Source organism: Ranitomeya imitator, chromosome 6, assembly GCF_032444005.1.
Source record: "Ranitomeya imitator isolate aRanImi1 chromosome 6, aRanImi1.pri, whole genome shotgun sequence".
Lineage (NCBI taxonomy): Eukaryota > Metazoa > Chordata > Amphibia > Anura > Dendrobatidae > Ranitomeya > Ranitomeya imitator.
Window position 1 is genome coordinate 501,479,096 of NC_091287.1, and position 24,622 is coordinate 501,503,717.

Sequence of the window (24,622 nt, forward strand, 5' to 3'; positions counted from 1 at the left end):
CCTAGTTCTGTAGATGGCAGATGAGGTACGACTGAAGTGTTTGCAGGTAGATCCAAGGATACTTGATACTCACTGACTTCATGCCAAGACATTATTAAAAAGTATTATGTTGATCTTTGTTTGCTTTTAATATAAAGAAGTTTGCATTTGCTCCAGTACTGGCAGATCACAGGTTTTGAGCAGAGTTGGTTGCCAGGGTGTGGTGTAGGGTAAAAGTTTCAATAAATGAGTGTAAACACCCGCCAGAGTTATTAGCATTGCTGTAAAACTGAAGGCTACAGCTCCCGAGCGACTGTTTACAGACCTAGTTTTAGGAGTGTTCCCATAAAAGTGCACTCATGTCATAAGAGCTAAAGGGCAATGCTGCTTCCATGTTCTACTAGAATCCAGTTGACCTGTATACAGTGTTGTATGCAGTGTGTGTACACCGGTATTCAGTGGATATAAAAAAAAAAAGGTCTACACACCCCTTTTTTTATCATGTAAAAATCATTCCAAGAAAAATCATTTCAGAACAACTTTTTCCAACTTTGACGCCACCCATAATTTGTACAAATCCATTGGGAAACCAACTGAAATCATTTTAAGGGGGTAAATAAAAGCAAAAAACAAAATCAAGATAATGCTGTTGCACAAGAGTTAACACCTACTTCTAATTGGGAGTGTGGTTGTGTTTAAAACTAACCAATCATGTATAAACTCATGGTAAATAGTAGTCCGTAATCAAGTGCCATCGTTTACAGTTATTCTGCTTAACTCCATGTAAAGCTTAGCTGTGTCAGTAGGATTTTCCTGATATTTTCTTAGATGTATTATACAGTAAAAGCCATGGTCTTTAAACTGCGTACAACACAGCAAAGGGATCTCATTGTTGAAAGTTATGAGAGGGTGAAAGAGTACAAAAGTCATTGGATATACCAGGCAATACTGTGAAGATGGCCATTAAGAAGTGGCTTATATTTGGCATAGTGGTGTAATTACCTAAAACTGTATGTCCTTCAAATATTGGTGAAAAAACAAGAAGAAAATTAGTCTGGGAGTCTGCCAGCAAGTCTACAGCAACATTAAAGGAGCTGCAGGAATTTCTGGTGTGTACTGCACATGACAACAATCTCCTGTATTCTTCATATGTCTGACCTGTGGGGTAGGGATGTAAGGTGTAAACTATTTATTAAGAAAAACAGCCAAGCCTGGCTATGTTTTGCAAAATCTAACATCAAGTCTGTCAAAAAGCAAGTGGAGAAAGGTGTTCTAGTCTGATGACACCAAGATTGAACTTTTTGGCCATAATTCCAAAAGATATGTTTTAGCGAAACGCTAACAGTGCACGTTGCCAAAAGAACCCCATACCCACAGTGAAGCATGGTGGAAGCAGCATTATGCTTTGAGGCTGTTTTTTGGCAGCTGGAATGGGGTATTATGAACAGTTCCAAATATCTGCTTTTAAAAATCTGAATGATGATGAATTTCATCTTTAAGCATGAAAAGGACCTTAATCATACCTGCAAATCAACAAAAGAATGTCTTCAGAAGAATATCAAATTTTGGAATGGCCCAGCTAGAGCCCAGACCTAAATCCAATTGAAAATCTGTGGGTGACCTGTAGAAGGCGCTGTACACAGGAGATGCTCTCAGAGTCTGACAAATTTGGAGCTACTGCAGGGAAGAGGGGGTAAAGATTGCCAATTCTGCATGTGCCATGCAATTAGGTTCCGACCCAAAAGGAAGGAATTCTGTCATAATTTCAAATGTTACATGAACTGTGAAGGAACAAATTATGAAAGATTCTATTTTCAACAGAACAAAGTATTAGTTTAAGGTTGTGCTTATTTATGCAACCACATTATTTTAGCTCTTTTGAAATCTTTTTAGGTGGAAAAAGAAAAATAGTTTATTTTTTAAATTGAACTGTTCGGGCTATGGGTGACCTTAAACATGGGAAAAGTTCTGAAATGATTCTTGGTATGATTTTTGTACATGACAAAAACATGCCATTTTAATAGGGATGTGTAGACTTTTTATATCTACCGTATATCCACACAGGTGATCTGGATTTTAATAGTCTTTGCTTATCCGAAAAATTGGGCACCATATCATAGCACTATGGATGAAGTGCTGCAGACGAAGGTCGCTACATATATATAAATTTATAAATCTATAATATATATTTATTACATGTACTATCAAGTCAAGTGTGACCGCTGCATTTGGTTGGCTCCATAGAGGAACAGTCCACTGCAATTGCAGGTTTAAGTCCACTAGGAGGGCTAATAAAAAAATGAGGAAAAAAAAAACTATAAAAAAAAGCTATAAATATAAAAGTTAAAGCGTTACATTCATAGGAAGTTAATAAAATCTAAAAAAAATTAAAAAAAAAAATCATATTTGGTACTGCTATGTGCAAAACTTTTCGAGCATAGAAATATTAATGGCCAATATAATTTTTGGGGGGCATTTTATTTTACCTCTCCAAAAATTTTAATAAATGGAGATCATAAAGCAGTATGGACACCAAAATTATACCAATAAAAACTATAGCTCATACCACAAAAAAAACTCGTAATACAACTCTATAAAAAAAAAAAAAAATTAAAAGGCGAGAAGTGAAAAGGGGCCAACTAGGTCGGTTGCTGTTAAAATCGGAGCCGACCTTGAGTACAACAAACAATAAATAATTGCAATCGCTTTGTCTTAATGGGGACCTGGCCAGTTCTATAACTTATTTTATTCCTGCTGCTACCCTGAATATGCCTTTTTATTTCTTAAATCCGTCATATGATTCCAGAGCTATGGAGATGCAGAAGACCCCCCATGCCTGTCCTTCCGATACATTACCATTCCTGTCATTACGACTTCTGCTATACATAGTAGGGCTGAAGCACTGCGATGCATAGCACAAACGATCGGATGATCGCAGCTTCAAGTCTCCTAAGGGGACTATTAAATAGAGTGAAAAAAAAAAAGTTTTTAAAAATATGAAAAATAAAAATACATAAGTTCTAATCATTCCTCTTCCCCCCCCCCCTTGAAAATAACAAATAAATAAAAAAAATACACATTTGATATCGCTGCGTTCAGAAATGTCTGATCTATCAAAATATTAAAGTAAATTAATCAGATTTAGAAAAAATGAATCCAGAAGGTTTTTTTTTTTTTTGGGTGCAGCAACATTTCAATAAAATGCAAAAAAAAGGCCATCATAACATCGTATCTACTCCAAAATGGTATCAACAAACGTCCGCTCAGGGTGCAAAACAAAAAAAAAAGCCTTCGCCCAGCCCCAGAAAAATTTAAATGGTGTTGGTCTCTGAAAGTGACGATAAATGCTGTGTGCAGCCCCCCGAGGAAGCCCACGCGAAACGCGCGTTGGGGCTGCAATACTCAGGTGGTAGTAGTGGAGACCATGGGTAAGAACCTTTTTTGACACCCCTAGCAATGTGAAATTGTCTTAAAGTGATACATGCGTATTATTGGCTGAGTACTATTGTTACTGAATTGGCTATTTTAGGCCATGTTCACACGATCCTTTTTTTCATGCGGAATTGCCGCGATTTTCCCGCTGCGGGTCCGCAGCTGTTTTCCATGCAGGGTACATTACATTGTACCCTATGGAAAACAGGAACTGCTGTGCCCACAATGCGGAAAATAAAAAAAAAAAACGCGCTGAATAGCTGCGGGAAAAAAGAAGTACCATGTCACTTCTTTTTTCGGAGCCGCAGCGGTTCTGCACCCATTGACCTCCATTGTGAGGTCAAACCTCAGTAAAACCCGCAGATGAAAAAAATATCTGCGGGTTTTACTGCGGTTTGTGGTGCCGAACCGCTGCAGCAGGAAGTGCGGGGAAGCGGGCGGAAGTGCGTGGGCGGAGTGTGGCTGACCCCCCGTGCTCCGATCTCGCCCCCCCGGGCTCCAATCCCACCGCCCCGTGCTCCGATGCCCCCCCCAGTGCTCCGATGCCCCCCCCTGTGCCCTAATCTCCCCCCCCCTTATACTTACCCGGCGTCCCGGTGTCCGTCCGGCCGTCTTCTCCCTGGGCGCCGCCATCTTGCAAAATGGCGGGCGCATGCGCAGTGCGCCCGCCGAATCTGCCGGCCGGCAGATTCGTTCCAAAGTGCATTTTGATCAATGAGATAGGTTATATCTCAGTGATCAAAATAAAAAAAAAATAGTAAATGACACCCCCCCCCCCTTTGTCACCCCCATAGGTAGGGACAATAAAAAAAAAAATTAAGAATTTTTTTTTTCCACTAAGGTTAGAATAGGGTTAGGGGTACGGTTAGGGGTAGGGTTAGGGTATTTTCAGCCATTTTAACTGCATAGAAAACTGCATAAAAAAAAGGATCAAAAAAAGGATCAAAAAAAGGATCAAAAAACGCATCAAAAAAGGACAAAAAAAGGACCAAAAAAAGGACCTGCGTTTTCTACCAAGAGCTGCAGTTTTTTAAAAAACAGTCCTGAAAAAAAAAGGATGGAAATCAGGAACGTGTGAACATACCCTTATAGCTCCTTGAATTTGATTAGCAGCACTTTACATTCGGATATTACCTTTTTGGGATAGACTATTTCAGAAGCTGCACTTATTTAACCATATTTAGTACTCTGACACGTCTTTTTAGTGGTATTGCTATCGAATGAGATAGTGTTTTTTGATTGTGGGATTGTTATCTTATGTCTGCCCATCCACTTTAATTTATGCTGCTCCTGGGTTTTATACCTGTCTAGTCATCTTTTACATTTTGTCTATTTTTGACTTTCTTTTGGCTATTTTGTAAATGTCTACCTGTATTTCTTGAATAAATTATTACTGGGATTTTATTTAGAACTTTTTGTGTTCTTTCTTTCTTTCTTTCTTTCTTTCTTTCTTTCTTTCTTTTTCTTTCTTTCTTTTTCTTTCTTTTTCTTTCTTTCTTATTGTGCGATTTGCATTGTCCTACTTCGAACCATTAGCATATGTTTTTCTGCTCCTCTTTCTCTAGATCTTCATCACGGTGAATTGCCTCAGCACTGACTTCTCCTCTCAGAAAGGGGTGAAAGGACTTCCACTCATGATTCAGATCGACACGTATAGCTACAATAACCGCAGCAACCGGCCAATCCACCGGGCCTACTGCCAGATCAAGGTCTTCTGTGATAAGGTAACCCAACAATGGGAATCTCCCGACAGCCCGTAATCCATTATTCCCTTGGATGAACAGGTAATGGTGCCTGCCGGTGACTGACTGCTGCTGCGAGGGGCTTTGTAATGTTTAATGGAGCACATCTGTCCTCCGGTTACAGATCGTAGGAATACCCGATGCTTAAGACAGCAGCTGGATGTTATATATATATATATATGGGGATCACTGCATGGCAAATGGGGAGAGGTATTACATGGGGGACATTATCATGATTGGCGGTCCATGTAATATACCCACTGATCGAGTCCGCAAGCCATTGCTTTTTGGTAATTCTTCATTCTAGCTCCTAAAACGTGAGGTTTTGTTGATTTCTTTATGACCTAATCGGGCATTGATACGTGATAGCTACTCATCTATCTGCTCTCCATAGACTCTGATAGGCACCAACTGTCATCTCCTATCTCAGTAATGTGAAAATCTGTAGTCACTGAAGACACATTTTTATAGGTTTTACTGCTAAATTAAGAAGAATAAAATGTCAATCCAGGAGAGAAAAAAGTGAATTATTTTGATAAGACATATTACAAAAGTGCTAATTTTCATGCGTACTAATAAATATTAAAACGGTTACTCTTAAAGACATCATTAATTTGTTAAAATTGATGACCTGTTCTTAAAATAGACCATCGATAATGCAAGCAATCATCCGAAAATCAGGTTATGATAAAAAGTCCTTTGTTATTTTACTGTCAATATGATATATACTGTATACAGCTTATTGATTTAGATGGGGATTGAGTAATGCTTCATTTTTGCTGTGGTGGCCCTGCAGGGGAACATTTGCTGCGGATTTCCTCGAAGATTTTAGCTAATTGCTGTTTGATGGAATAACTGGATAATTTACTTTCTTAAATCTGCTTTTTCCTTATTTTATTTTTTTAGGGAGCAGAGAGAAAAATCCGAGATGAGGAGCGAAAGCAAAACCGGAAAAAAGGAAAAAGTCAGCCTGCGCAAAATCAGTCCATAAATAATTGTAGGTCACAAAATGATGCAAAGTTGACTTACTGTCTGACAATAATTGCTCCAATTTGGATAATTGAGTCAAGATTTAAAAGGAATCTGTCATCAGATTCATGCTGTCTGAACCACGGGCAGCATGAATCGTACAATGGCAGCGCGATTGAAGCCTGGTATGTTTTACTGTGAAACCGGGACTATGAGTCTTGGCTGACTAGTCCAATGTAGACCCCAGCGGTTCCCCCCTTCACTCCCTCGATTCCTTTGACTAGTCTCTTCCTGTGCGCCTACATAGAGAGAGACTTGTAAGTCAAAAAGAGGAGGGGCAACAAGAAGCCGCTGAGGGCTGTACTGGACTAATCAGCCAAGGAAACACAAAACATACCTGGCTACAGTCACAGGTTTCCTTTAAAGAAAATCTCCCCCAAAAATGATGCTGTGTTTAAGGGGTTTTCTCATACTATGAAATTGTTTTAGTTAGTCAGCTTGAAAATAAGCAAGTTTGCAATTAACCTCCATGTTACATGGAGTAAAGCTTGTTTACATGAAGCATGACCACCAGAGTCTGTCCAGCGCGTGCAATAGTTATATTCCAGGAGAGGAGTTAACTCCTAACATACCAGCCAACTCTCTCCAGCCCATTGATTGTAGTTATTAGCTCTCCTCCCTCTCAAAATTTGCTCCATATCACAGTACCAGCAAAGAAAATGAAATAAAATAAAATGTCATCCTTATGCTGTGTATGAGCTCCAACCAGATAATGTGTGTAAATTGTAAAATTTGCAGCCTGTTAATTCAGGCTATGATTTTACACTGCATATTTCTTTTTTTGCAATGTCTGGGCAAATCTGAAAAAATACATAACGAATGTAACTCTTTATGACTCATTTTGCTGCAGACTTACTATAGTTTTGCAGCAAAATCTATAGCCAATTTTTTTTTTACACTGATATCACATCCAATGTGAAAGTTTCCTAATAATCCAGAGTCTACTGGATGTTCTATGTCTCGCCATCTGATAATCCAGAAATACAATGCTGTAATATTACTCTGGTCCCTCAAATGCCAGACTGATGATCAATTGTATGTGATTTATTTTATCCTGATCCTGTCACCTTGTCAATTCTTATCTAGCGTCCGATACTAAATTATCAGCTTTACCGCTGCAGAAGAAGAGCGACATCACCTTCTTCAAAACAATGTCTGACCTGGACTCCCAGCCCGTCCTCTTCATCCCAGATGTTCATTTTGGAAACCTACAAAGGACCGGGCAGGTATTTGATATCCATGTTCTTTAGAGAGTGGTAATGTAATAAGGGCCCACAGAAGTGAGCATGCATTTTATGCCAAATTACACTTTATATAAATGAGCGTCTTCTAATGATAGAGAGTTATTACAAACTGCAAATCTTCTACAGAGACGGACTAGAAATGCCGGGGCGCCATTGCAGATTTCTGAATCCCCCTCCTCCATTCAAGCATGAACAGTCACTTGCTCCATGTGAAGGTTATTCCGATCTTAGACATTTATGGTATATCCGGTGGATATAGCCTGATAGGTCCTGTTATAGAGATAGATGCAGGTCCCACCTCTGGAACTAACACCTATTTATGGACACATAGGCACAGATATCTCTATTCACTTCTCTGGGATTTCCAAACTAGCGGTACACAAGATTCTCTTCACCCTAATTTTTCATGTGTGTACTCTGAGTTCACCGCAGAGCATGCCCCACATCACAAAAATGGGGATTCCCATATTTCCCCCCCCCCACGATGACAGCAAAGGGCAGGAAAGTGGCCATAGATACACAATCGTTCTGTTTTAGGAACCACAACATGCAGATGGTGGCCACGTATGTGCAGCTACTTCTCTGCCACAAGTGGAGAAACAAAATATTGAATACAACGTACTGTATGACCCTTCCATGAAGTCAAAGTTTACAGTTGAAGAACCTATACTCATAAAGTGGATCAATATGATGTAAGCAAAATACACTCTTCTATGCCTTTAGAACTCCAAATTAATAAGATTAGTTTTACAAGCGCTCAGGAAATAAATGCAGTACAGCCTTGTTTGGTGTACTCAGGACTTTTGGTTTATTAGCACATGTAATCTACTTAAATAGTGTCACAGACAAAGTAAAAGTTACCTCCGAACTAACAGCCAATAGGAACTTTAGGGTCATGAATAGAAATGTGAAATTTTCCTGCCCAGCAGTGTCATTTGATCACCATAGCACAGGGATTGCAAGACAAGATGAATACAAAACGGAATCTGTTTTCTCACAACTGACCACATGGTAGCCGCCTCTTTTACCTCAACACCCTGATAACACATTGGTATGTTAGCAATCCATCCTACCTCAGCACCCCTGATTGATATCTCCAGTACTAGATCAGATAGGCACAGAGGCAAGCAGTGTGAGCAGCATCTTCTTAACTCAGCACCCCTGGTATTAGATCATAAAGACATAGTGGACAGCAGTGTGAGCAGCCTTTTCTTATCTCAATACTCCTGGTATCTCCAGTATTAAATCAGATAGACAGGGTGGACAGCAATGTGAGCAGCCTCTTCTTACCTCAACACTCCTGATATCTCCAGTATTAGATCAGACAGACAGGGTGGACAGCAATGTGAGCAGCCTCTTCTTACCTCAACACTCCTGATATCTCCAGTATTAGATCAGGTAAACAGGGTGGACAGCAGTGTGAGCAGCCTCTTCTTACCTCAACACTCCTGATATCTCCAATATTAGATCAGACAGACAGGGTGGACAGCAGTTTGAGCAGCCTTTTCTTATCTCAATACTCCTGGTATCTCCAGTATTAGATCAGGTAAACAGGGTGGACAGCAGTGTGAGCAGCCTCTTCTTACCTCAACACTCCTGATATCTCCAATTTTAGATCAGACAGACAGGGTTGACTGCAGTTTGAGCAGCCTTTTCTTATCTCAATACTCCTGGTATCTCCAGTATTAGATCAGACAGACAGGGTGGACAGCAATGTGAGCAGCCTCTTTTTACCTCAGAACCCCTGGTATCTCCAGTATTAGATCAGACAGACAGGGTGGAGAGCAGTGTGAGCAGCATCTTCTTACCTCTGCACTCCTGATATCTCCAGTATTAGATCAGAGCGACATCTGGACAGCAGTGTGAGCAGCATCTTCTTACCTCTGCACTCCTGATATCTCCAGTATTAGATCAGAGCGACATCTGGACAGCAGTGTGAGCAGCCTCTTCTTACCTCTGCACCTCTGATATTTCCAGTATTAGATCAGACAGACAGGGTGGACAGCAGTGTGAGCAGCCTTTTCTTATCTCAATACTCCTGGTATCTCCAGTATTAGATCAGACAGACAGGGTGGACAGCAGTGTGAGCAGCCTCTTCTTACCTCTGCACCTCTGATATTTCCAGTATTAGATCAGACAGACATGGTGGACAGCAGTGTGAGCAGACTTTTCTTACCTCAGCACTCCTGATATCTCCAGTATTAGATTATATATACAGGGTGTACACCAGGGTGAGCAGCCTCTTCTTACCTCAGAACCCCTGGTATCTCCAGTATTAGATAAGACAGACATGGTGGACAGCAGTGTGAGCAGCATCTTCTTACCTCTGCACTCCTGATATCTCCAGTATTAGATCAGAGCGACATCTGGACAGCAGTGTGAGCAGCCTCATCTTACCTCAGCACTCCTGATAGCTCCAGTATTTGATCATACATACAGGGTGGACACCAGGGTGATCAGCCACTACTTACCTCAGCACTCCTGGTATGTCCATCATTAGATGAGATAGACAGAGTGTTTTATTTCGGTCAGGATGCGTGTCCAGACATTGCAGAGAATGTCCAATTTATGAAACCGGCCTCAGTCTGTAGTCCAGGCTGTTTGCTATCTATCTATTGATCAAGTGGTGAGTAACTGAAGCACAAAGTATTATTAAAAAGTTGTAAAATGTTTCAGTAACTTACACAAACATGAAAAAACTTTTTGGGAAACATTTTTTATATTTTACATGATTTACTCCTACAACATTCATTTTATGTTTTTTTGTGTTCAGTGCTAATCTAGCAATAGGATATTAAATCGATGAAAATTGTGCTCCTGTTAAAGGCTATGAAGATAGATGTCGGATACATCCCTGATAAGCTGTGATAATGGGAATGAGCTGTTTGTGGTGTTCTGATTTATTACAATTTGGTTCTTCCTTTGCAGGTTTTCTACAATACAGAAGATGAAATTGAAGGGTAAGAGATAAATTGAAAATCTGTTGTTATTATTATAAGAATCTTCTAGTCTTCCACAGTCTGTCATAAATATCTAATAGTTGGGGTTACGATCTCTCAGAGGCCGCATATTATAAAAATGAGCGTCCCAAATTTTTTTTCAATGATTTTTTTTGTAATTATTACCATTTTGCTCATGTTTAACCACTTAAGTTGGCCATAAATATTAGATGTAAGGTGTATGTGTACCCCACCAATTTTAGCAGGACAATATAATTTGCATAGGCCTCTGATGGCAGGTTTCAGGGGAGAGAAGGATCGCGTAGTTGGAGTCTGATAGCCTGATCCGGCAAGATAAGCCGCTACCAGAGGAGGATGAGAGCAGCTTACTCCTCTCTATCGACCGGGGGCACATGCATGATTGGCCAAAGCTGAGTGTTCATGTATCTGTGGGGTCAACGGAGATAATGGCACCATACCACTACCTCCCCATATGTAAAAATGTGCTGTCAGGTTCCACTTAAAAATCACCCCGCAACTTTCAGCCATTTTCAGAATTGCTTCCATGTTACAAACAATATCAGAGTAGAGGCTGTCACAGATTTAGGCCACTCTTATTTTATCAATCTCCAAATCATACGAACTTAGTCCAAGAGTCCTTCTCATGCACCACTGGCGGCTCCGTGCTGACTCGGTTAGACCCCCCCACAAGGTCCAAAACCATAGAAAATCCAAGATTCCAAGGCACCGGAGAAAATGGGGATAAAACATAACCTTTATTACAATATTCCATTCTTAAACATCACTTGGTGAAGTACAATTGAAGTAGACAAGTGAAGTAACGTTTCAGCCCAAAAGGGCCTTCTTCAAGCCAGAAGTACAATTAAATGGCTGAAATTTTCATTGTACTTCTGGTTTGAAAAATGCCCTTTTTATGCCGAAACGTTGCTTCACCATGTGATTTTTTAAGAATGGAATAAATGTTATGTTTTATCGCCATTTTCCCTAGTGCCTTGGAATCTTGGATTCTCTAAACCATATAAAGCAATAATTGGAGGACACACATACAGTTATATGAGAAAGTTTGGGCACCCCTATTAATCTTAAGCTTAATGTTTTATAAAAATTGTTTTTTTTTTTTGCAACAGCTATTTCAGTTTCATATATCTAATAACTGTTGGATACAGTAATGTTTCTGCCTTGAAATGAGGTTTATTGTACTAACAGAAAATGTGCAATCTGCATTCAAACAAAATTTGACAGGTGCATAAGTATGGGCACCTCACCAGAAAAGTGACATGAATATTTAGTAGATCCTCTTTTTGCAAAAATAACAGCCTCTAGTCGCTTCCTGTAGCTTTTAATGAGTTCCTGGATCCTGGATGAAGGTATTTTTGACCATTCCTCTTTACAAAACAATTCCAGTTCAGTTAAGTTTGATGGTCGCCGAGCATGGACAGCCCTCTTCAAATGATCCCACAGATGTTCAATGATATTCAGGTCTGGGGACTGGGATGGCCATTCCAGAACAGTGTAATTGTTCCTCTGCATGAATGCCTGAGTAGATTTGGAGCGGTGTTTTGGATCATTGTCTTGCTGAAAAATCCATCCCTTGCGTAACTTCAACTTTGTCACTGATTCATGAACATTATTGTCAAGAATCTGCTGATACTGAGAGGAATCCATGCGTCCCTCAACTTTAACCCCTTCCCGACCTGTGACACAGCGTATGCGTCATGAAAGTCGGTGCCAATCCGACCTGTGACGCATATGCTGTGTCACAGAAAGATCGCGTCCCTGCAGGCCGGGTGAAAGGGTTAACTCCAATTTCACCCGGCCTGCAGGGACAGGGGGAGTGGTAGTTTAGCCCAGGGGGGGTGGCTTCACCCCCCCCGTGGCTACGATCGCTCTGATTGGCAGTTTCACTTTCAACAGCCAATCAGAGCGATTTGTAATATTTCACCTAAAAAACTGGTGAAATATTACAATCCAGCCATGGCCGATGCTGCAATATCATCGGCCATGGCTGGAAACACTGATGTGCCCCCACCCCACCCCACCGATCGCCCCCCCCCGCCCCCCGATCTGTGGTCCGCTCCCCTCCGTCCTGTGCTCCGCTCCCCCGTCCTCCTGTCCGCTCCCCCCGTGCTCCAATCACACCCCCCGTGCTCCAATCAAACCCCCCCGCACTCCGATCACCCCCCCCGCACAGCGATCCCCACCCCGTGCTCCGATTCCCCCCCGAGCTCCGATCCACCCCCCTGCACAGCGATCCCCCACCCCGTGCTCCAATCCACCCCCCCGTGTTCCGATCCACCCCCCATGCTCCGATCCACCCCCCCCCCCCCCTGTGATCCGACGCTCCCCCCCGTGCCCTGATCTCCCCCCCCTCCTTATACTTACCTCCCGGGATCCGTCCGTCTTCTTTCCTGGGCGCCGCCATCTTCCAAAATGGCGGGCGCATGTGCAGTGCGCCCGCCGAATCTGCCGGCCGGCAGATTCGTTCCAAAGTGAGTTTTGATCACTGAGATAGATTATATCTCAGTGATCAAAATAAAAAAAAATAGTAAATGACCCCCCCCCCTTTGTCACCCCCATAGGTAGGGACAATAAAAAAATAAAGAATTTTTTTTTTTTTTACACTAGGGTTAGGGTTAGGGTTAGGGGTAGGGCTAGGGTTAGGGGTAGGGTTTCGGTATGTGCACACGTATTCTGTTCCTCTGCGGATTTTTCCGCTGCGGATTTGATAAATCCGCAGTGCTAAACCGCTGTGGATTTATCGCGGATTTACCGCGGTTTTTCTGCGCATTTCACTGCGATTTTACAACTGCGATTTTCTATTGGAGCAGTTGTAAAACCGCTGCGGAATCCGCAGAAAGAAGTGACATGCTGCGGAATGTAAACCGCTGCGTTTCCGTGCAGTTTTTCCGCAGCATGTGTACAGCGATTTTTGGTTCCCATAGGTTTACATTGAACTGTAAACTCATGGGAAACTGCTGCGGATCCGCAGCGTTTTCCGCAGCATGTGCACATACCTTTAGAATTAGGCTATGTGCACACGGTGCGGATTGGCCGCTGCGGATTCGCAGCAGTGTTCCATCAGGTTTGCAGTTCCATGTAAACATATGGAAAACCAAATCCGCTGTGCCCATGGTGCGGAAAATACCACGCGGAAATGCTGCGTTGTATTTTCCGCAGCATGTCAATTCTTTGTGCGGATTCCGCAGCGTTTTACACCTGTTCCTCAATAGGAATCCACAGGTGAAATCCGCACAAAAAACACTGGAAATCCACGGTAAATCCGCAGGTAAAACGCAGTGCCCTTTACCCGTGGATTTTTCAAAAATGATGCTGAAAAATCTCACACGAATCCGCAACGTGGGCACATAGCCTTAGGGTTAGGGTTGGAATTAGGGTTGTGGTTAGGGGTGTGATTAGGGTTATGGCTACAGTTGGGATTAGGGTTAGGGGTGTGTTGGGGTTAGTGTTGGAGGTAGAATTGAGGGGTTTCCACTGTTTAGGCACATCAGGGGTCTCCAAACGCAACATGGCGCCACCATTGATTCCAGCCAATCTTGTATTCATAAAGTCAAATGGTGCTCCCTCACTTCCGAGCCCCGACGTGCGCCCAAACAGTAGTTTACCCCCACATATGGGGTATCAGTGTACTCAGGACAAACTGCGCAACAATTACTGGGGTCCAATTTCTCCTGTTACCCTTGTGAAAATAAAAAAATGCTTGCTAAAACATAATTTTTGAGGAAAGAAAAATTATTTTTTATTTTCACGGCTCTGCGTTGTAAACGTCTGTGAAACACTTGGGAGTTCAAAGTGCTCACCACATATCTAGATAAGTTCCTTGCGGGGTCTAGTTTCTAAAATGGGGTCACTTGTGGGGGGTTTCTACTGTTTAGGCACACCAGGGGCTCTGCAAACGCAACGTGACGTCCGCAGACCATTCCATCAAAGTCTGCATTTCAAAAGTCACTACTTCCCTTCGGAGCCCCGACGTGTCCCCAAACAGTGGTTTACCCCCACACATGGGGTATCGGCGTACTCAGGACAAACTGGACAACAACTTTTGTGGTCCAATTTCTCCTGTAACCCTTGGGAAAATAAAAAATTCTGGGCTAAATAATTATTTTTGAGGAAAGAAAACGTATTTATTATTTTCACTGCTCTGTGTTATGAACTTCTGTGAAGCACTTGGGGGTTCAAAATGCTCAACTCACATCTAGATAAGTTCCTTTCGGGGTCTAGTTTCCAAAATGGGGTCACTTGTGGGGGGTTTCTACTGTTTAGCCACATCAGGGGCTCTGCAAACGCAACGTGACGCCCGCAGAGCATTCCATCAAAGTCTGCATTTCAAAACGTCACTACTTCACTTCCGAGCCCCAGCATGTGCCTAAACAGTGGTTTACCCCCACATATGGGGTATCAGCGTACTCAGGAGAAACTGGACAACAACTTTTGGGGTCAAATTTCTCCTGTTACCCTTGGGAAAATAAAAAATAGCGGGCTAAAAAATCATTTTTGAGAAGAGAATTTTTTTAAAAAATTTTCATGGCTCTGCGTTATAAACTTCTGTGAAGCACTTGAGGGTTCAAAGTGCTCACCACACATCTAGATTAGTTCCTTTGGGGGTCTAGTTTCCAAAATGGGGTCATTTGTGGGGGATCTCCAATGTTTAGGCACACAGGGGCTCTCCAAACGCGACATGGTGTCGGCTAATGATTGGAGCTAATTTTCCATTTAAAAAGCCAAATGGCGTGCCTTCCCTTCTGAGCCCTGCCGTGCGCCCAAACAGTGGTTTACCCCCACATATGGGGTATCTGCGTACTCAGGACAAACTGGACAACAACATTTGTGGTCCAATTTCTCCTATTACCATTGGCAAAATAGGAAATTCCAGGCTAAAAAATCATTTTTGAGAAAAGAAAAATTATTTTTTATTTTCATGGCTCTGCATTATAAACTTCTCTGAAGCACCTGGGGGTTTAAAGTGCTCAGTATGCATCTAGATAAGTTCCTTGGGGGGTCTAGTTTCCAAAATGGGGTCACTTGTGGGGGAGCTCTAATGCATAGGCACACAGGGGCTCTCCAAACGCGACATGGTGTCCGCTAACAATTGGAGCTAATTTTCCATTCAAAAAGTCAAAAGGCGCGCCTTCCCTTCCGAGCCCTGCCGTGTGCCCAAACAGTGGTTTACCCCCACATATGAGGTATCGGCGTACTCGGGAGAAATTGCTCAACAAATTTTAGGATCCATTTTATCCTATTGCCCATGTGAAAATGAAAAAATTGAGGGGAAAATAATTTTTTTGTGAAAAAAAAGTACTTTTTCATTTTTACGGATCAATTTGTGAAGCACCTGAGGGTTTAAAGTGCTCACTAGGCATCTAGATAAGTTCCTTGGGGGGTCCAGTTTCCAAAATGGGGTCACTTGTGGGGGAGCTCCAATGTTTAGGCACACAGGGTCTCTCCAAATGCGACATGGTGTCCGCTAACGATGGAGATAATTTTTCATTCAAAAAGTCAAATGGCGCTCCTTCCCTTCCAAGCTCTGCCGTGCGCCCAAACAGTGGTTTACCCCCACATATGAGGTATCAGCGTACTCAGGACAAATTGGACAACTTTCGTGGTTCAGTTTCTCCTTTTACCATTGGGAAAATAAAAAAATTGTTGCTGAAAAATCATTTTTGTGACTAAAAAGTTAAATGTTCATTTTTTCCTTCCATTTTGCTTCTGCTGCTGTGAAGCACCTGAAGGGTTAATAAACTTCTTGAATGTGGTTTTGTGCACCTTGAGGGGTGCAGTTTTTAGAATGGTGTCACTTTTGGGTATTTTCAGCCATATAGACCCCTCAAACTGACTTCAAATGTGAGGTGGTCCCTAAAAAAAAATGGTTTTGTAAATTTCGTTGTAAAAATGAGAAATCGCTGGTCAAATTTTAACCCTTATAACTTCCTAGCAAAAAAAAAATTTGTTTCCAAAATTGTGCTGATGTAAAGTAAACATGTGGGAAATGTTATTTAGTAACTATTTTGTGTCACATAACTATCTGGTTTAACAGAATAAAAATTCAAAATGTGAAAATTGCGAAATTTTCAAATTTTTCGCCAAATTTCCGTTTTTATCACAAATAAACACAGAATTTATTGACCTAAATTTACCACGAACATGAAGCCCAATATGTCACGAAAAAACAATCTCAGAACCGCTAGGATCCATTGAAGCGTTCCTGAGTTATTACCTCATAAAGGGACACTGGTCAGAATTGCAAAAAACGGCAAGGTCTTTAAGGTCAAAATAGGCTGGGTCATGAAGGGGTTAACAAGATTCCCAGTGCTGGCATTGGCCACACAGCCCCAAAGCATGATGGAACCTCCACCAAATTTTACTGTGGATAGCAAGTGTTTTTCTTGGAATGCTGTGTTTTTTGGCCGCCATGCATAACGTCTTTTTGTATGACCAAACAACTCAATCTTGGTTTCATCAGTCCACAGGACCTTCTTCCAAAAAGAAATTAGCTTCTCCAAATGTGCTTTCGCATACCTCAGCCGGCTCTGTTTGTGGCGTGCTTGCAGAAATGGCTTCTTTCGCATCACTCTCCCATACAGCTTCTCCTTGTGCAAAGTGCGTTGTATAGTTGACAAATGCACAGTGACATCATCTGCAGCAAGTTGATGCTGCAGCTCTCTGGAGGTGGTCTGAGGATTGTCCTTGACTGATCTCACCATTCTTCTTCTCTGCCTTTCTGATGTTTTTCTTGGCCTGCCACTTCTGGCCTTAACAAGAACTGTACCTGTGTTCTTCCATTTCCTTACTATGTTCCTCACAGTGGAAATTGACAGGTCAAACCACTGAGACAGCTTTTTGTATCCTTCCCCTGAACAACTATGTTGAATAATCTTTGTTTTCAGATCATTAGACAGTTGTTTTGAGGAGCCCATGATGCCACTCTTCAGAGGAGATTCAAACAGGAGAACAACTTGCAAGTGGCCACTTTAAGTAGCTTTTCTCGTGATTGCATACACCTGGCTGTGAAGTTCAAAGCTCAATGAGGTTAGAAAACCCCCCAAAAAGTGCTTTAGTAAGTCAGTAAAAAGTAGGTAGGAGTATTTAAAACAAGAAAATGATAAGGGTGCCCATACTTATGCACCTGTCCAATTTTGTTTGAATGCAGATTGCACATTTTCTGTTAGTACAATAAACCTCATTTCAAGGCAGAAACATTACTGTGTCCAACAGTTATTAGATATATGAAACTGAAATAGCTGTTGCAAAAAAAAACATTTTTTATAAAACATTAAGCTTAAGATTAATAGGGGTGCCCAAACTTTTTCATATAACTGTAGTAGTTTATGGGACCATCTTGTTTTGTGATAAGTGTCCAATTTCTAACAGAGACATATATTTTTTTCTCTCTCAATTACACAGAGGTATTCATTTCTTCTAGGGGAGAATCCTAAGGTGCTTCTCAATTTCTTAATGACGCAGTCTATGTGGAAAGACTGACAGGTCTTAATGGGGATTTCATAGACAAGCTTTGGTCAAGACACTTTCGCTTATCAGGGCCCTTTGGGAACCTCAGCCTTCATCCTTTAACCCCTATATAGGGATCTGGACTTGTGCAGGGCTGCCGGGGTTACATCCTCGAAGCGGCTGCTGGCCAGTGGAGCGATCTGGTAGAAGATCGTCATGATACTGGGTCAAAATCAGGATATCCGGAAAAGAATTTTAAGATAGTAAAAAATATATGAGCCACAACCAGGAACTAGTAACAGAGATTAGAGGATTAGGATTTACCAAAGCAGGTTAAGAAACAACCTATAACTGGCAGCAATCTGCCAGGGGTTTGTATAAGGGGTGGCCCTGCCCAAAGCTCACAGCAAAGAGCTGATTGCAAAGAATAATTAGCAGGCTAAGACACAGATTCTGTGGCCAAGCAGCAGCACTGGTCGCAGCCACACCAATGTTATGCAGGACAGCGCACATTTCCCACAGCACCATCCGCAGTGCAAGCGCGCCGTCGCCCAACAACAGGCAGAGGCTGTAGAAGATGGTTCAGTAATGGAGGAGATCATTTTGACACATGGTAGCTATGCGCTGCCCCCTACAGATCAGGAGTTACATATATCTGCTATGGTTCTGTACAGGAACAGCGTGCTGGTAAAGAGAATGCTCCGGCCTGTGGATGAGGAATTTGGACCTCCTGCTCCAAAGCAAATGAAAGAAGGAAGCAAAAAAGGTGATTTCATTAATTAATTGAATTGATTATATTACAATGTAACATGGACGAGTGACGGCCACAGGACGAGGGTTACAGCAGCTATCAGCAGACTGACAAAGATTAGATAATATAAATATTTACTAACCAGTTTATAAAACAAAGGGAAGGATGATGGATAAACGGTGTATCAGTAACATATACAATGACAGCAGTTACTCTCCATAATACTGACTAAGAGTATACAAAGGTGCACTTAAACAGAATTAACAGTTTTATGCAAGAAAAATACACGCGATTAACCGTTTCTATGCATAAATCCATAAAACGACAGTGTTGTGACAGTACTTTAGTAATCCCCTACTCAGAGCAGTTTTTGAAGTGTCTTACAGAAGAGGCCTTTTCTCCTAACTAACTAGACCTCTATAAAGTTATTTATATAGGCGCATATACATTCAGATATAAGATGATACAGGTAGGTCCCGAGACTGAAGTAGAAGGGTCCTTGCTGGGCTGAGTCCCGAAAAATCAGAAAGGCCGACTTGAAGCTCTTAGAGAATGCCGATCTCTCCAACGCAGGGCTTCTATAAGTCGTTCAAAATAAGTCCTCACGTGGCGTAGCCCAAGACGCTGTGTCCTTGGTTGACCTCATGACAAGCCGAACAAGCATCCCAGAGTCACCAACAACAGATCCAGAGTCGCACCGCTCCGGCCAAACCTTTTTCCAACAATGCGCAGCTTCACTCTCCCCTTGAACTCCCCTAGAAACTGTCACCAAATCCAAACCCCCCACGCTGCAACTCCGGCCTCTCTGCTGCCCTCTACTGGACGGATCATGTATTGCATCACAAATCTGCAACAATACAGTAAACTGTGATTGACCCTTCCAGCAAAATAAAACATGACTCTAGGTGGTGGAAAAACCGATATAGGTTAAATCTACTGCCATCTGATTCAACTAGGACCACAAGCTCTCTAACTGGGGAAAAAAAGTGGTTTCCCACTATATGTATGTGTGAGGACTCCTTTAAATTATTAAAGGGGTTTTCTAGGATTTTACTTGGATGGTCTGTCCTTGGTGTTGGCCCAAATGGGCTGTGCTGCAGAGGCGGACAAAGCCATAAGTGCGTTAAGCACTGCAGTAAAGAGATCTGTAGGTCCTTAGTGTGGGACCCTCAGTAATCAAATGTTAAGGGCTTATTCTAAGCTTAGCCCATCACTATAAAATCCAGGGAATCTCTTTAACATAGTCAAGATTTTTTATAATTTTTTTTTTGATTGGATAGGTCAATAATGATGAATGGTAATTTCTTATGCCCTCTTTATGAGCCTTTGTCAATGCTCTACCAAAACCATGTTTGCATGATATCAAATGGATAGAAACCTTGCCAGATCCCCCGATGAACCCCACCGACTCAGATCTGGCTCAGTCATGGGTGCATGACGCCTATGTGAATGTAGCCTGAGTTTCCCAACCCTGGACCCGACTGCCTACTCTTAATACTCATCCAAGTTACCTATGTATAAAGCCCCTCTTACTGATGGCAGTCCACTACCGAATAGTCGCTGATAGTAAAATTCCTTACTCCCAATTTTTTCAATTAAAAAGCTCCATTATATTTTTACTAGTTGGTGGCCCGATTCCAATACATCGGGTATTCTAGAATATGTATGTAGTTTATGTATGAAGTTTTCAGAATAATGCAATATATACACAGGATTCGGCCGGCCACGACCAATTAGGGTAGCGTGGTTCAAATTCCGCACCAATTCGTGGCCGGACTGCGCCTGTCGCTGATTCTTCGTGGCCGGGCATGACCAATCAGTGAAGCCAGGGCCTGCTCCAGGTTTTTGAGGGCCCTGGGCAAAAGAGTCTCAGTGGGCCCCCCTCTCTAACACATACCACGATTCATGATGCACAGATACAGCAGAGAAATATAGCACAGCCAAGTAGCATACAGCCCACGTAGTATATAACACAGCCCACGTAGTATATAACACAGCTTACGTAGTATATAGCACAGCCAAGTAGCATACAGCCCATGTAGTATATAACACAGCCCACGTAGTATATAACACAGCTTATGTAGTATATAGCACAGCCCACGTAGTATATAACACAGCTTACGTAGTATATAGCACAGCTTACGTAGTATACAGCACAGCCTATGTAGTATATAGCACAGCCCACGTAGTATATAGCACAGCCCACGTAGTATATAGCACAGCCCACGTATATAGCACAGCCCCCATAGTATATAGCACAGCCCCTGTAGTATATTGCACAGCCACATAGTATATAGCACAGCCACATAGTATATAACCCAGAGACGTAGTATATAACACAGCCCAAGCAGTATATAGCACGGGCCATGTAGTTTAGAGCACAGTGATGTAGTATGTTGCCCAGCCACGTAATATATACCACAGCCATGTAGTATATAGCACAGAGACGTAGAATATAGCACAGAGACGTAGTATATAACACAGGTCATGTAGTATACAGCACAGCGATGTAGTATATAGCACAGAGACGTAGTATCTAACACAGACAATGCAGTATCTAACACAGCCCAAGTAGTATATAGCAATGTGGGCATCATATCCTTGTTAAAAAAAAAAAAAGAATTAAAATAAAAAATAGTTATATACTCACCTTCCGTCGGCCCCCGGATCCAGCCCAGGCATTTACCGATGCTCCTCGCGACGCTCCGGTCCCAAGAATGCATTGCGGTCTCTCGAGATGATGCAGCGGTCTCGCGAGACTGCTCGTCATCATCTCGCGAGACCGCAATACATGGACCAGAGTGTCGCGAGGAGCGGGAAAGGCGACGGAAGGTGAGACTATAATGATGTTTTTTGATTTTTTTTAACACTACATGGTGGCCCGATTCTAACGCATCGGGTATTCTAGAATATGCATGTCCGCGTAGTATATTGCCCAGCCCACATAGTATATTGCCCAGCCCACGTAGTATATTGCCCAGCCCACGTAGTATATTGCCCAGCCCACGTAGTATATTGCCCAGCCCACGTAGTATATTGCCCAGCCACATAGTATATTGCCCAGCCACGTAGTATATTGCCCAGCCACGTAGTATATTGCCCAGCCACGTAGTATATTGCCCAGCCCACATAGTATATTGCCCAGCCACGTAGTATATTGCCCAGCCACATAGTATATTGCCCAGCCACGTAGTATATTGCCCAGCCACGTAGTATATTGCCCAGCCACGTAGTATATTGCCCAGCCACGTAGTATATTGCCCAGCCACGTAGTATATTGCCCAGCCACGTAGTATATTGCCCAGCCACGTAGTATATTGCCCAGCCATGTAGTATATTGCCCAGCCACGTAGTATATTGCCCAGTCAGCCACGTAGTATATTGCCCAATCACGTAGTATGTTGCCCAGTCACATAGTATGTTGCCCAGCCACGTAGTATATTGCCCAGCCACGTAGTATATTGCCCAGCCACGTAGTATATTGCCCAGACACGTAGTATATTGCCCAGACACGTAGTATATTGCCCAGACACGTAGTATATTGCCCAGTGATGTAGTATATTGCCCAGACACGTAGTATATTGCCCAGACACGTAGTATATTGCCCAGACACGTAGTATATTGCCCAACCACGTAGTATATTGCCCAGTGATGTAGTATATTGCCCAGACACGTAGTATATTGCCCAGCCACGTAGTATATTGCCCAGCCACGTAGTATATTGCCCAGACACGTAGTATATTGCCCAGACACGTAGTATATTGCCCAGACACGTAGTATATTGCCCAGTGATGTAGTATATTGCCCAGACACGTAGTATATTGCCCAGACACGTAGTATATTGCCCAGACACGTAGTATATTGCCCAACCACGTAGTATATTGCCCAGTGATGTAGTATATTGCCCAGACACGTAGTATATTGCCCAGTGACGTAGTATATTGCCCAGTCACGTAGTATATTGCCCAGTGACGTAGTATATTGCCCAGACACGTAGTATATTGCCCAGACACGTAGTATATTGCCCAACCACGTAGTATATTGCCCAGTGATGTAGTATATTGCCCAGACACGTAGTATATTGCCCAGCCACGTAGTATATTGCCCAGCCACGTAGTATATTGCCCAGACACGTAGTATATTGCCCAGACACGTAGTATATTGCCCAGACACGTAGTATATTGCCCAGACACGTAGTATATTGCCCAGACACGTAGTATATTGCCCAGACACGTAGTATATTGCCCAGACACGTAGTATATTGCCCAGACACGTAGTATATTGCCCAGTGATGTAGTATATTGCCCAGACACGTAGTATATTGCCCAGACACGTAGTATATTGCCCAGACACGTAGTATATTGCCCAACCACGTAGTATATTGCCCAGTGATGTAGTATATTGCCCAGACACGTAGTATATTGCCCAGCCACGTAGTATATTGCCCAGCCACGTAGTATATTGCCCAGACACGTAGTATATTGCCCAGACACGTAGTATATTGCCCAGACACGTAGTATATTGCCCAGTGATGTAGTATATTGCCCAGACACGTAGTATATTGCCCAGACACGTAGTATATTGCCCAGACACGTAGTATATTGCCCAACCACGTAGTATATTGCCCAGTGATGTAGTATATTGCCCAGACACGTAGTATATTGCCCAGTGACGTAGTATATTGCCCAGTCACGTAGTATATTGCCCAGTGACGTAGTATATTGCCCAGACACGTAGTATATTGCCCAGACACGTAGTATATTGCCCAACCACGTAGTATATTGCCCAGTGATGTAGTATATTGCCCAGACACGTAGTATATTGCCCAGCCACGTAGTATATTGCCCAGCCACGTAGTATATTGCCCAGACACGTAGTATATTGCCCAGACACGTAGTATATTGCCCAGACACGTAGTATATTGCCCAGTGATGTAGTATATTGCCCAGACACGTAGTATATTGCCCAGACACGTAGTATATTGCCCAGACACGTAGTATATTGCCCAACCACGTAGTATATTGCCCAGTGATGTAGTATATTGCCCAGACACGTAGTATATTGCCCAGTGACGTAGTATATTGCCCAGTCACGTAGTATATTGCCCAGTGACGTAGTATATTGCCCAGTGACGTAGTATATTGTCCAGCCACATAGTATAGTGCACAGAGACGTAGTATACAGCACAGAGCCACCTAGTATATTGGCCAGTCACATAGTATATTGGCCAGTCACGTAGTATATTGCCCAGCCAGGTTTGTCACAGGCTAAAAAATAAAAAATAAACATATACTCACCTTTCCGAGGGCCCCTTGTAGTCCACGGCAGCTTCGGGTCCCAGGGTTGGTATGGGCGCAGGGCCTGTGATGATGTCGCAGTCACATGACCGTGACGTCATGGCAGGTCCTTCTCCCATACCATCTTTGCCACTGGAACCTGCAACAGAAGATGGCGGCCGGCGTGAGCGACTACCGAGGGTGAGTATAGCAGGTTTTTTTTATTATTATTATTTTTAACATTACATTTTTTACTATTGATGCCGCATAGGCAGCGTCAATAGTAAAAAGTTGGGGACACACAGGGTTAATAGCGGCGGTAACAGAGTGCGTTACCAGTGGCATAACGCGGTCCGTTACCGCCGGCATTAACCCTGTGTTAGCGGTGACCGGAGGGGAGTATGCGGGCGACAGGCACGGACTGCGGGGAGTAAGGAGCGGCCATTTTCTTCCGGACTGTGCCCGTCGCTGATTGGTCCTGGCAGCCATGACAGGCAGCTGGCGAGACCAATCAGCGAATGAATAACAGTGACAGAAGGACAGACAAACGGAAGTGACCCTTAGACGATTATATATAAGATGTAAGATGGTAAACCTTTTATCTTTTACCTTTTGCTTTGCTATTTTCAGTGCTACTTTATGTGAGGAAGGAAACTGATGAAGTTTTTGATGCTTTGATGCTGAAGTATCCTACAGTGAAGGGACTATTGGACGCGGTAAGTGTAATGTAGACGGACATTGTGCT

General features: G+C 42.7%; 1 protein-coding gene across 1 annotated transcript in view; it reads left to right on the forward strand.

Moving 5' to 3' along the window:
• GRHL2 (grainyhead like transcription factor 2) overlaps positions 1-24,622 on the forward strand; it is a 92,062-nt gene that overhangs the window by 59,884 nt on the left and 7,556 nt on the right. The window contains exons 9-14 of the mRNA XM_069731715.1: positions 4,977-5,135; positions 6,060-6,150; positions 7,269-7,408; positions 10,355-10,386; positions 18,525-18,616; positions 24,508-24,593. Of these exons, the coding sequence (XP_069587816.1) occupies positions 4,977-5,135; positions 6,060-6,150; positions 7,269-7,408; positions 10,355-10,386; positions 18,525-18,616; positions 24,508-24,593 (600 nt within the window). The remainder of the gene's footprint in view (positions 1-4,976; positions 5,136-6,059; positions 6,151-7,268; positions 7,409-10,354; positions 10,387-18,524; positions 18,617-24,507; positions 24,594-24,622) is intronic.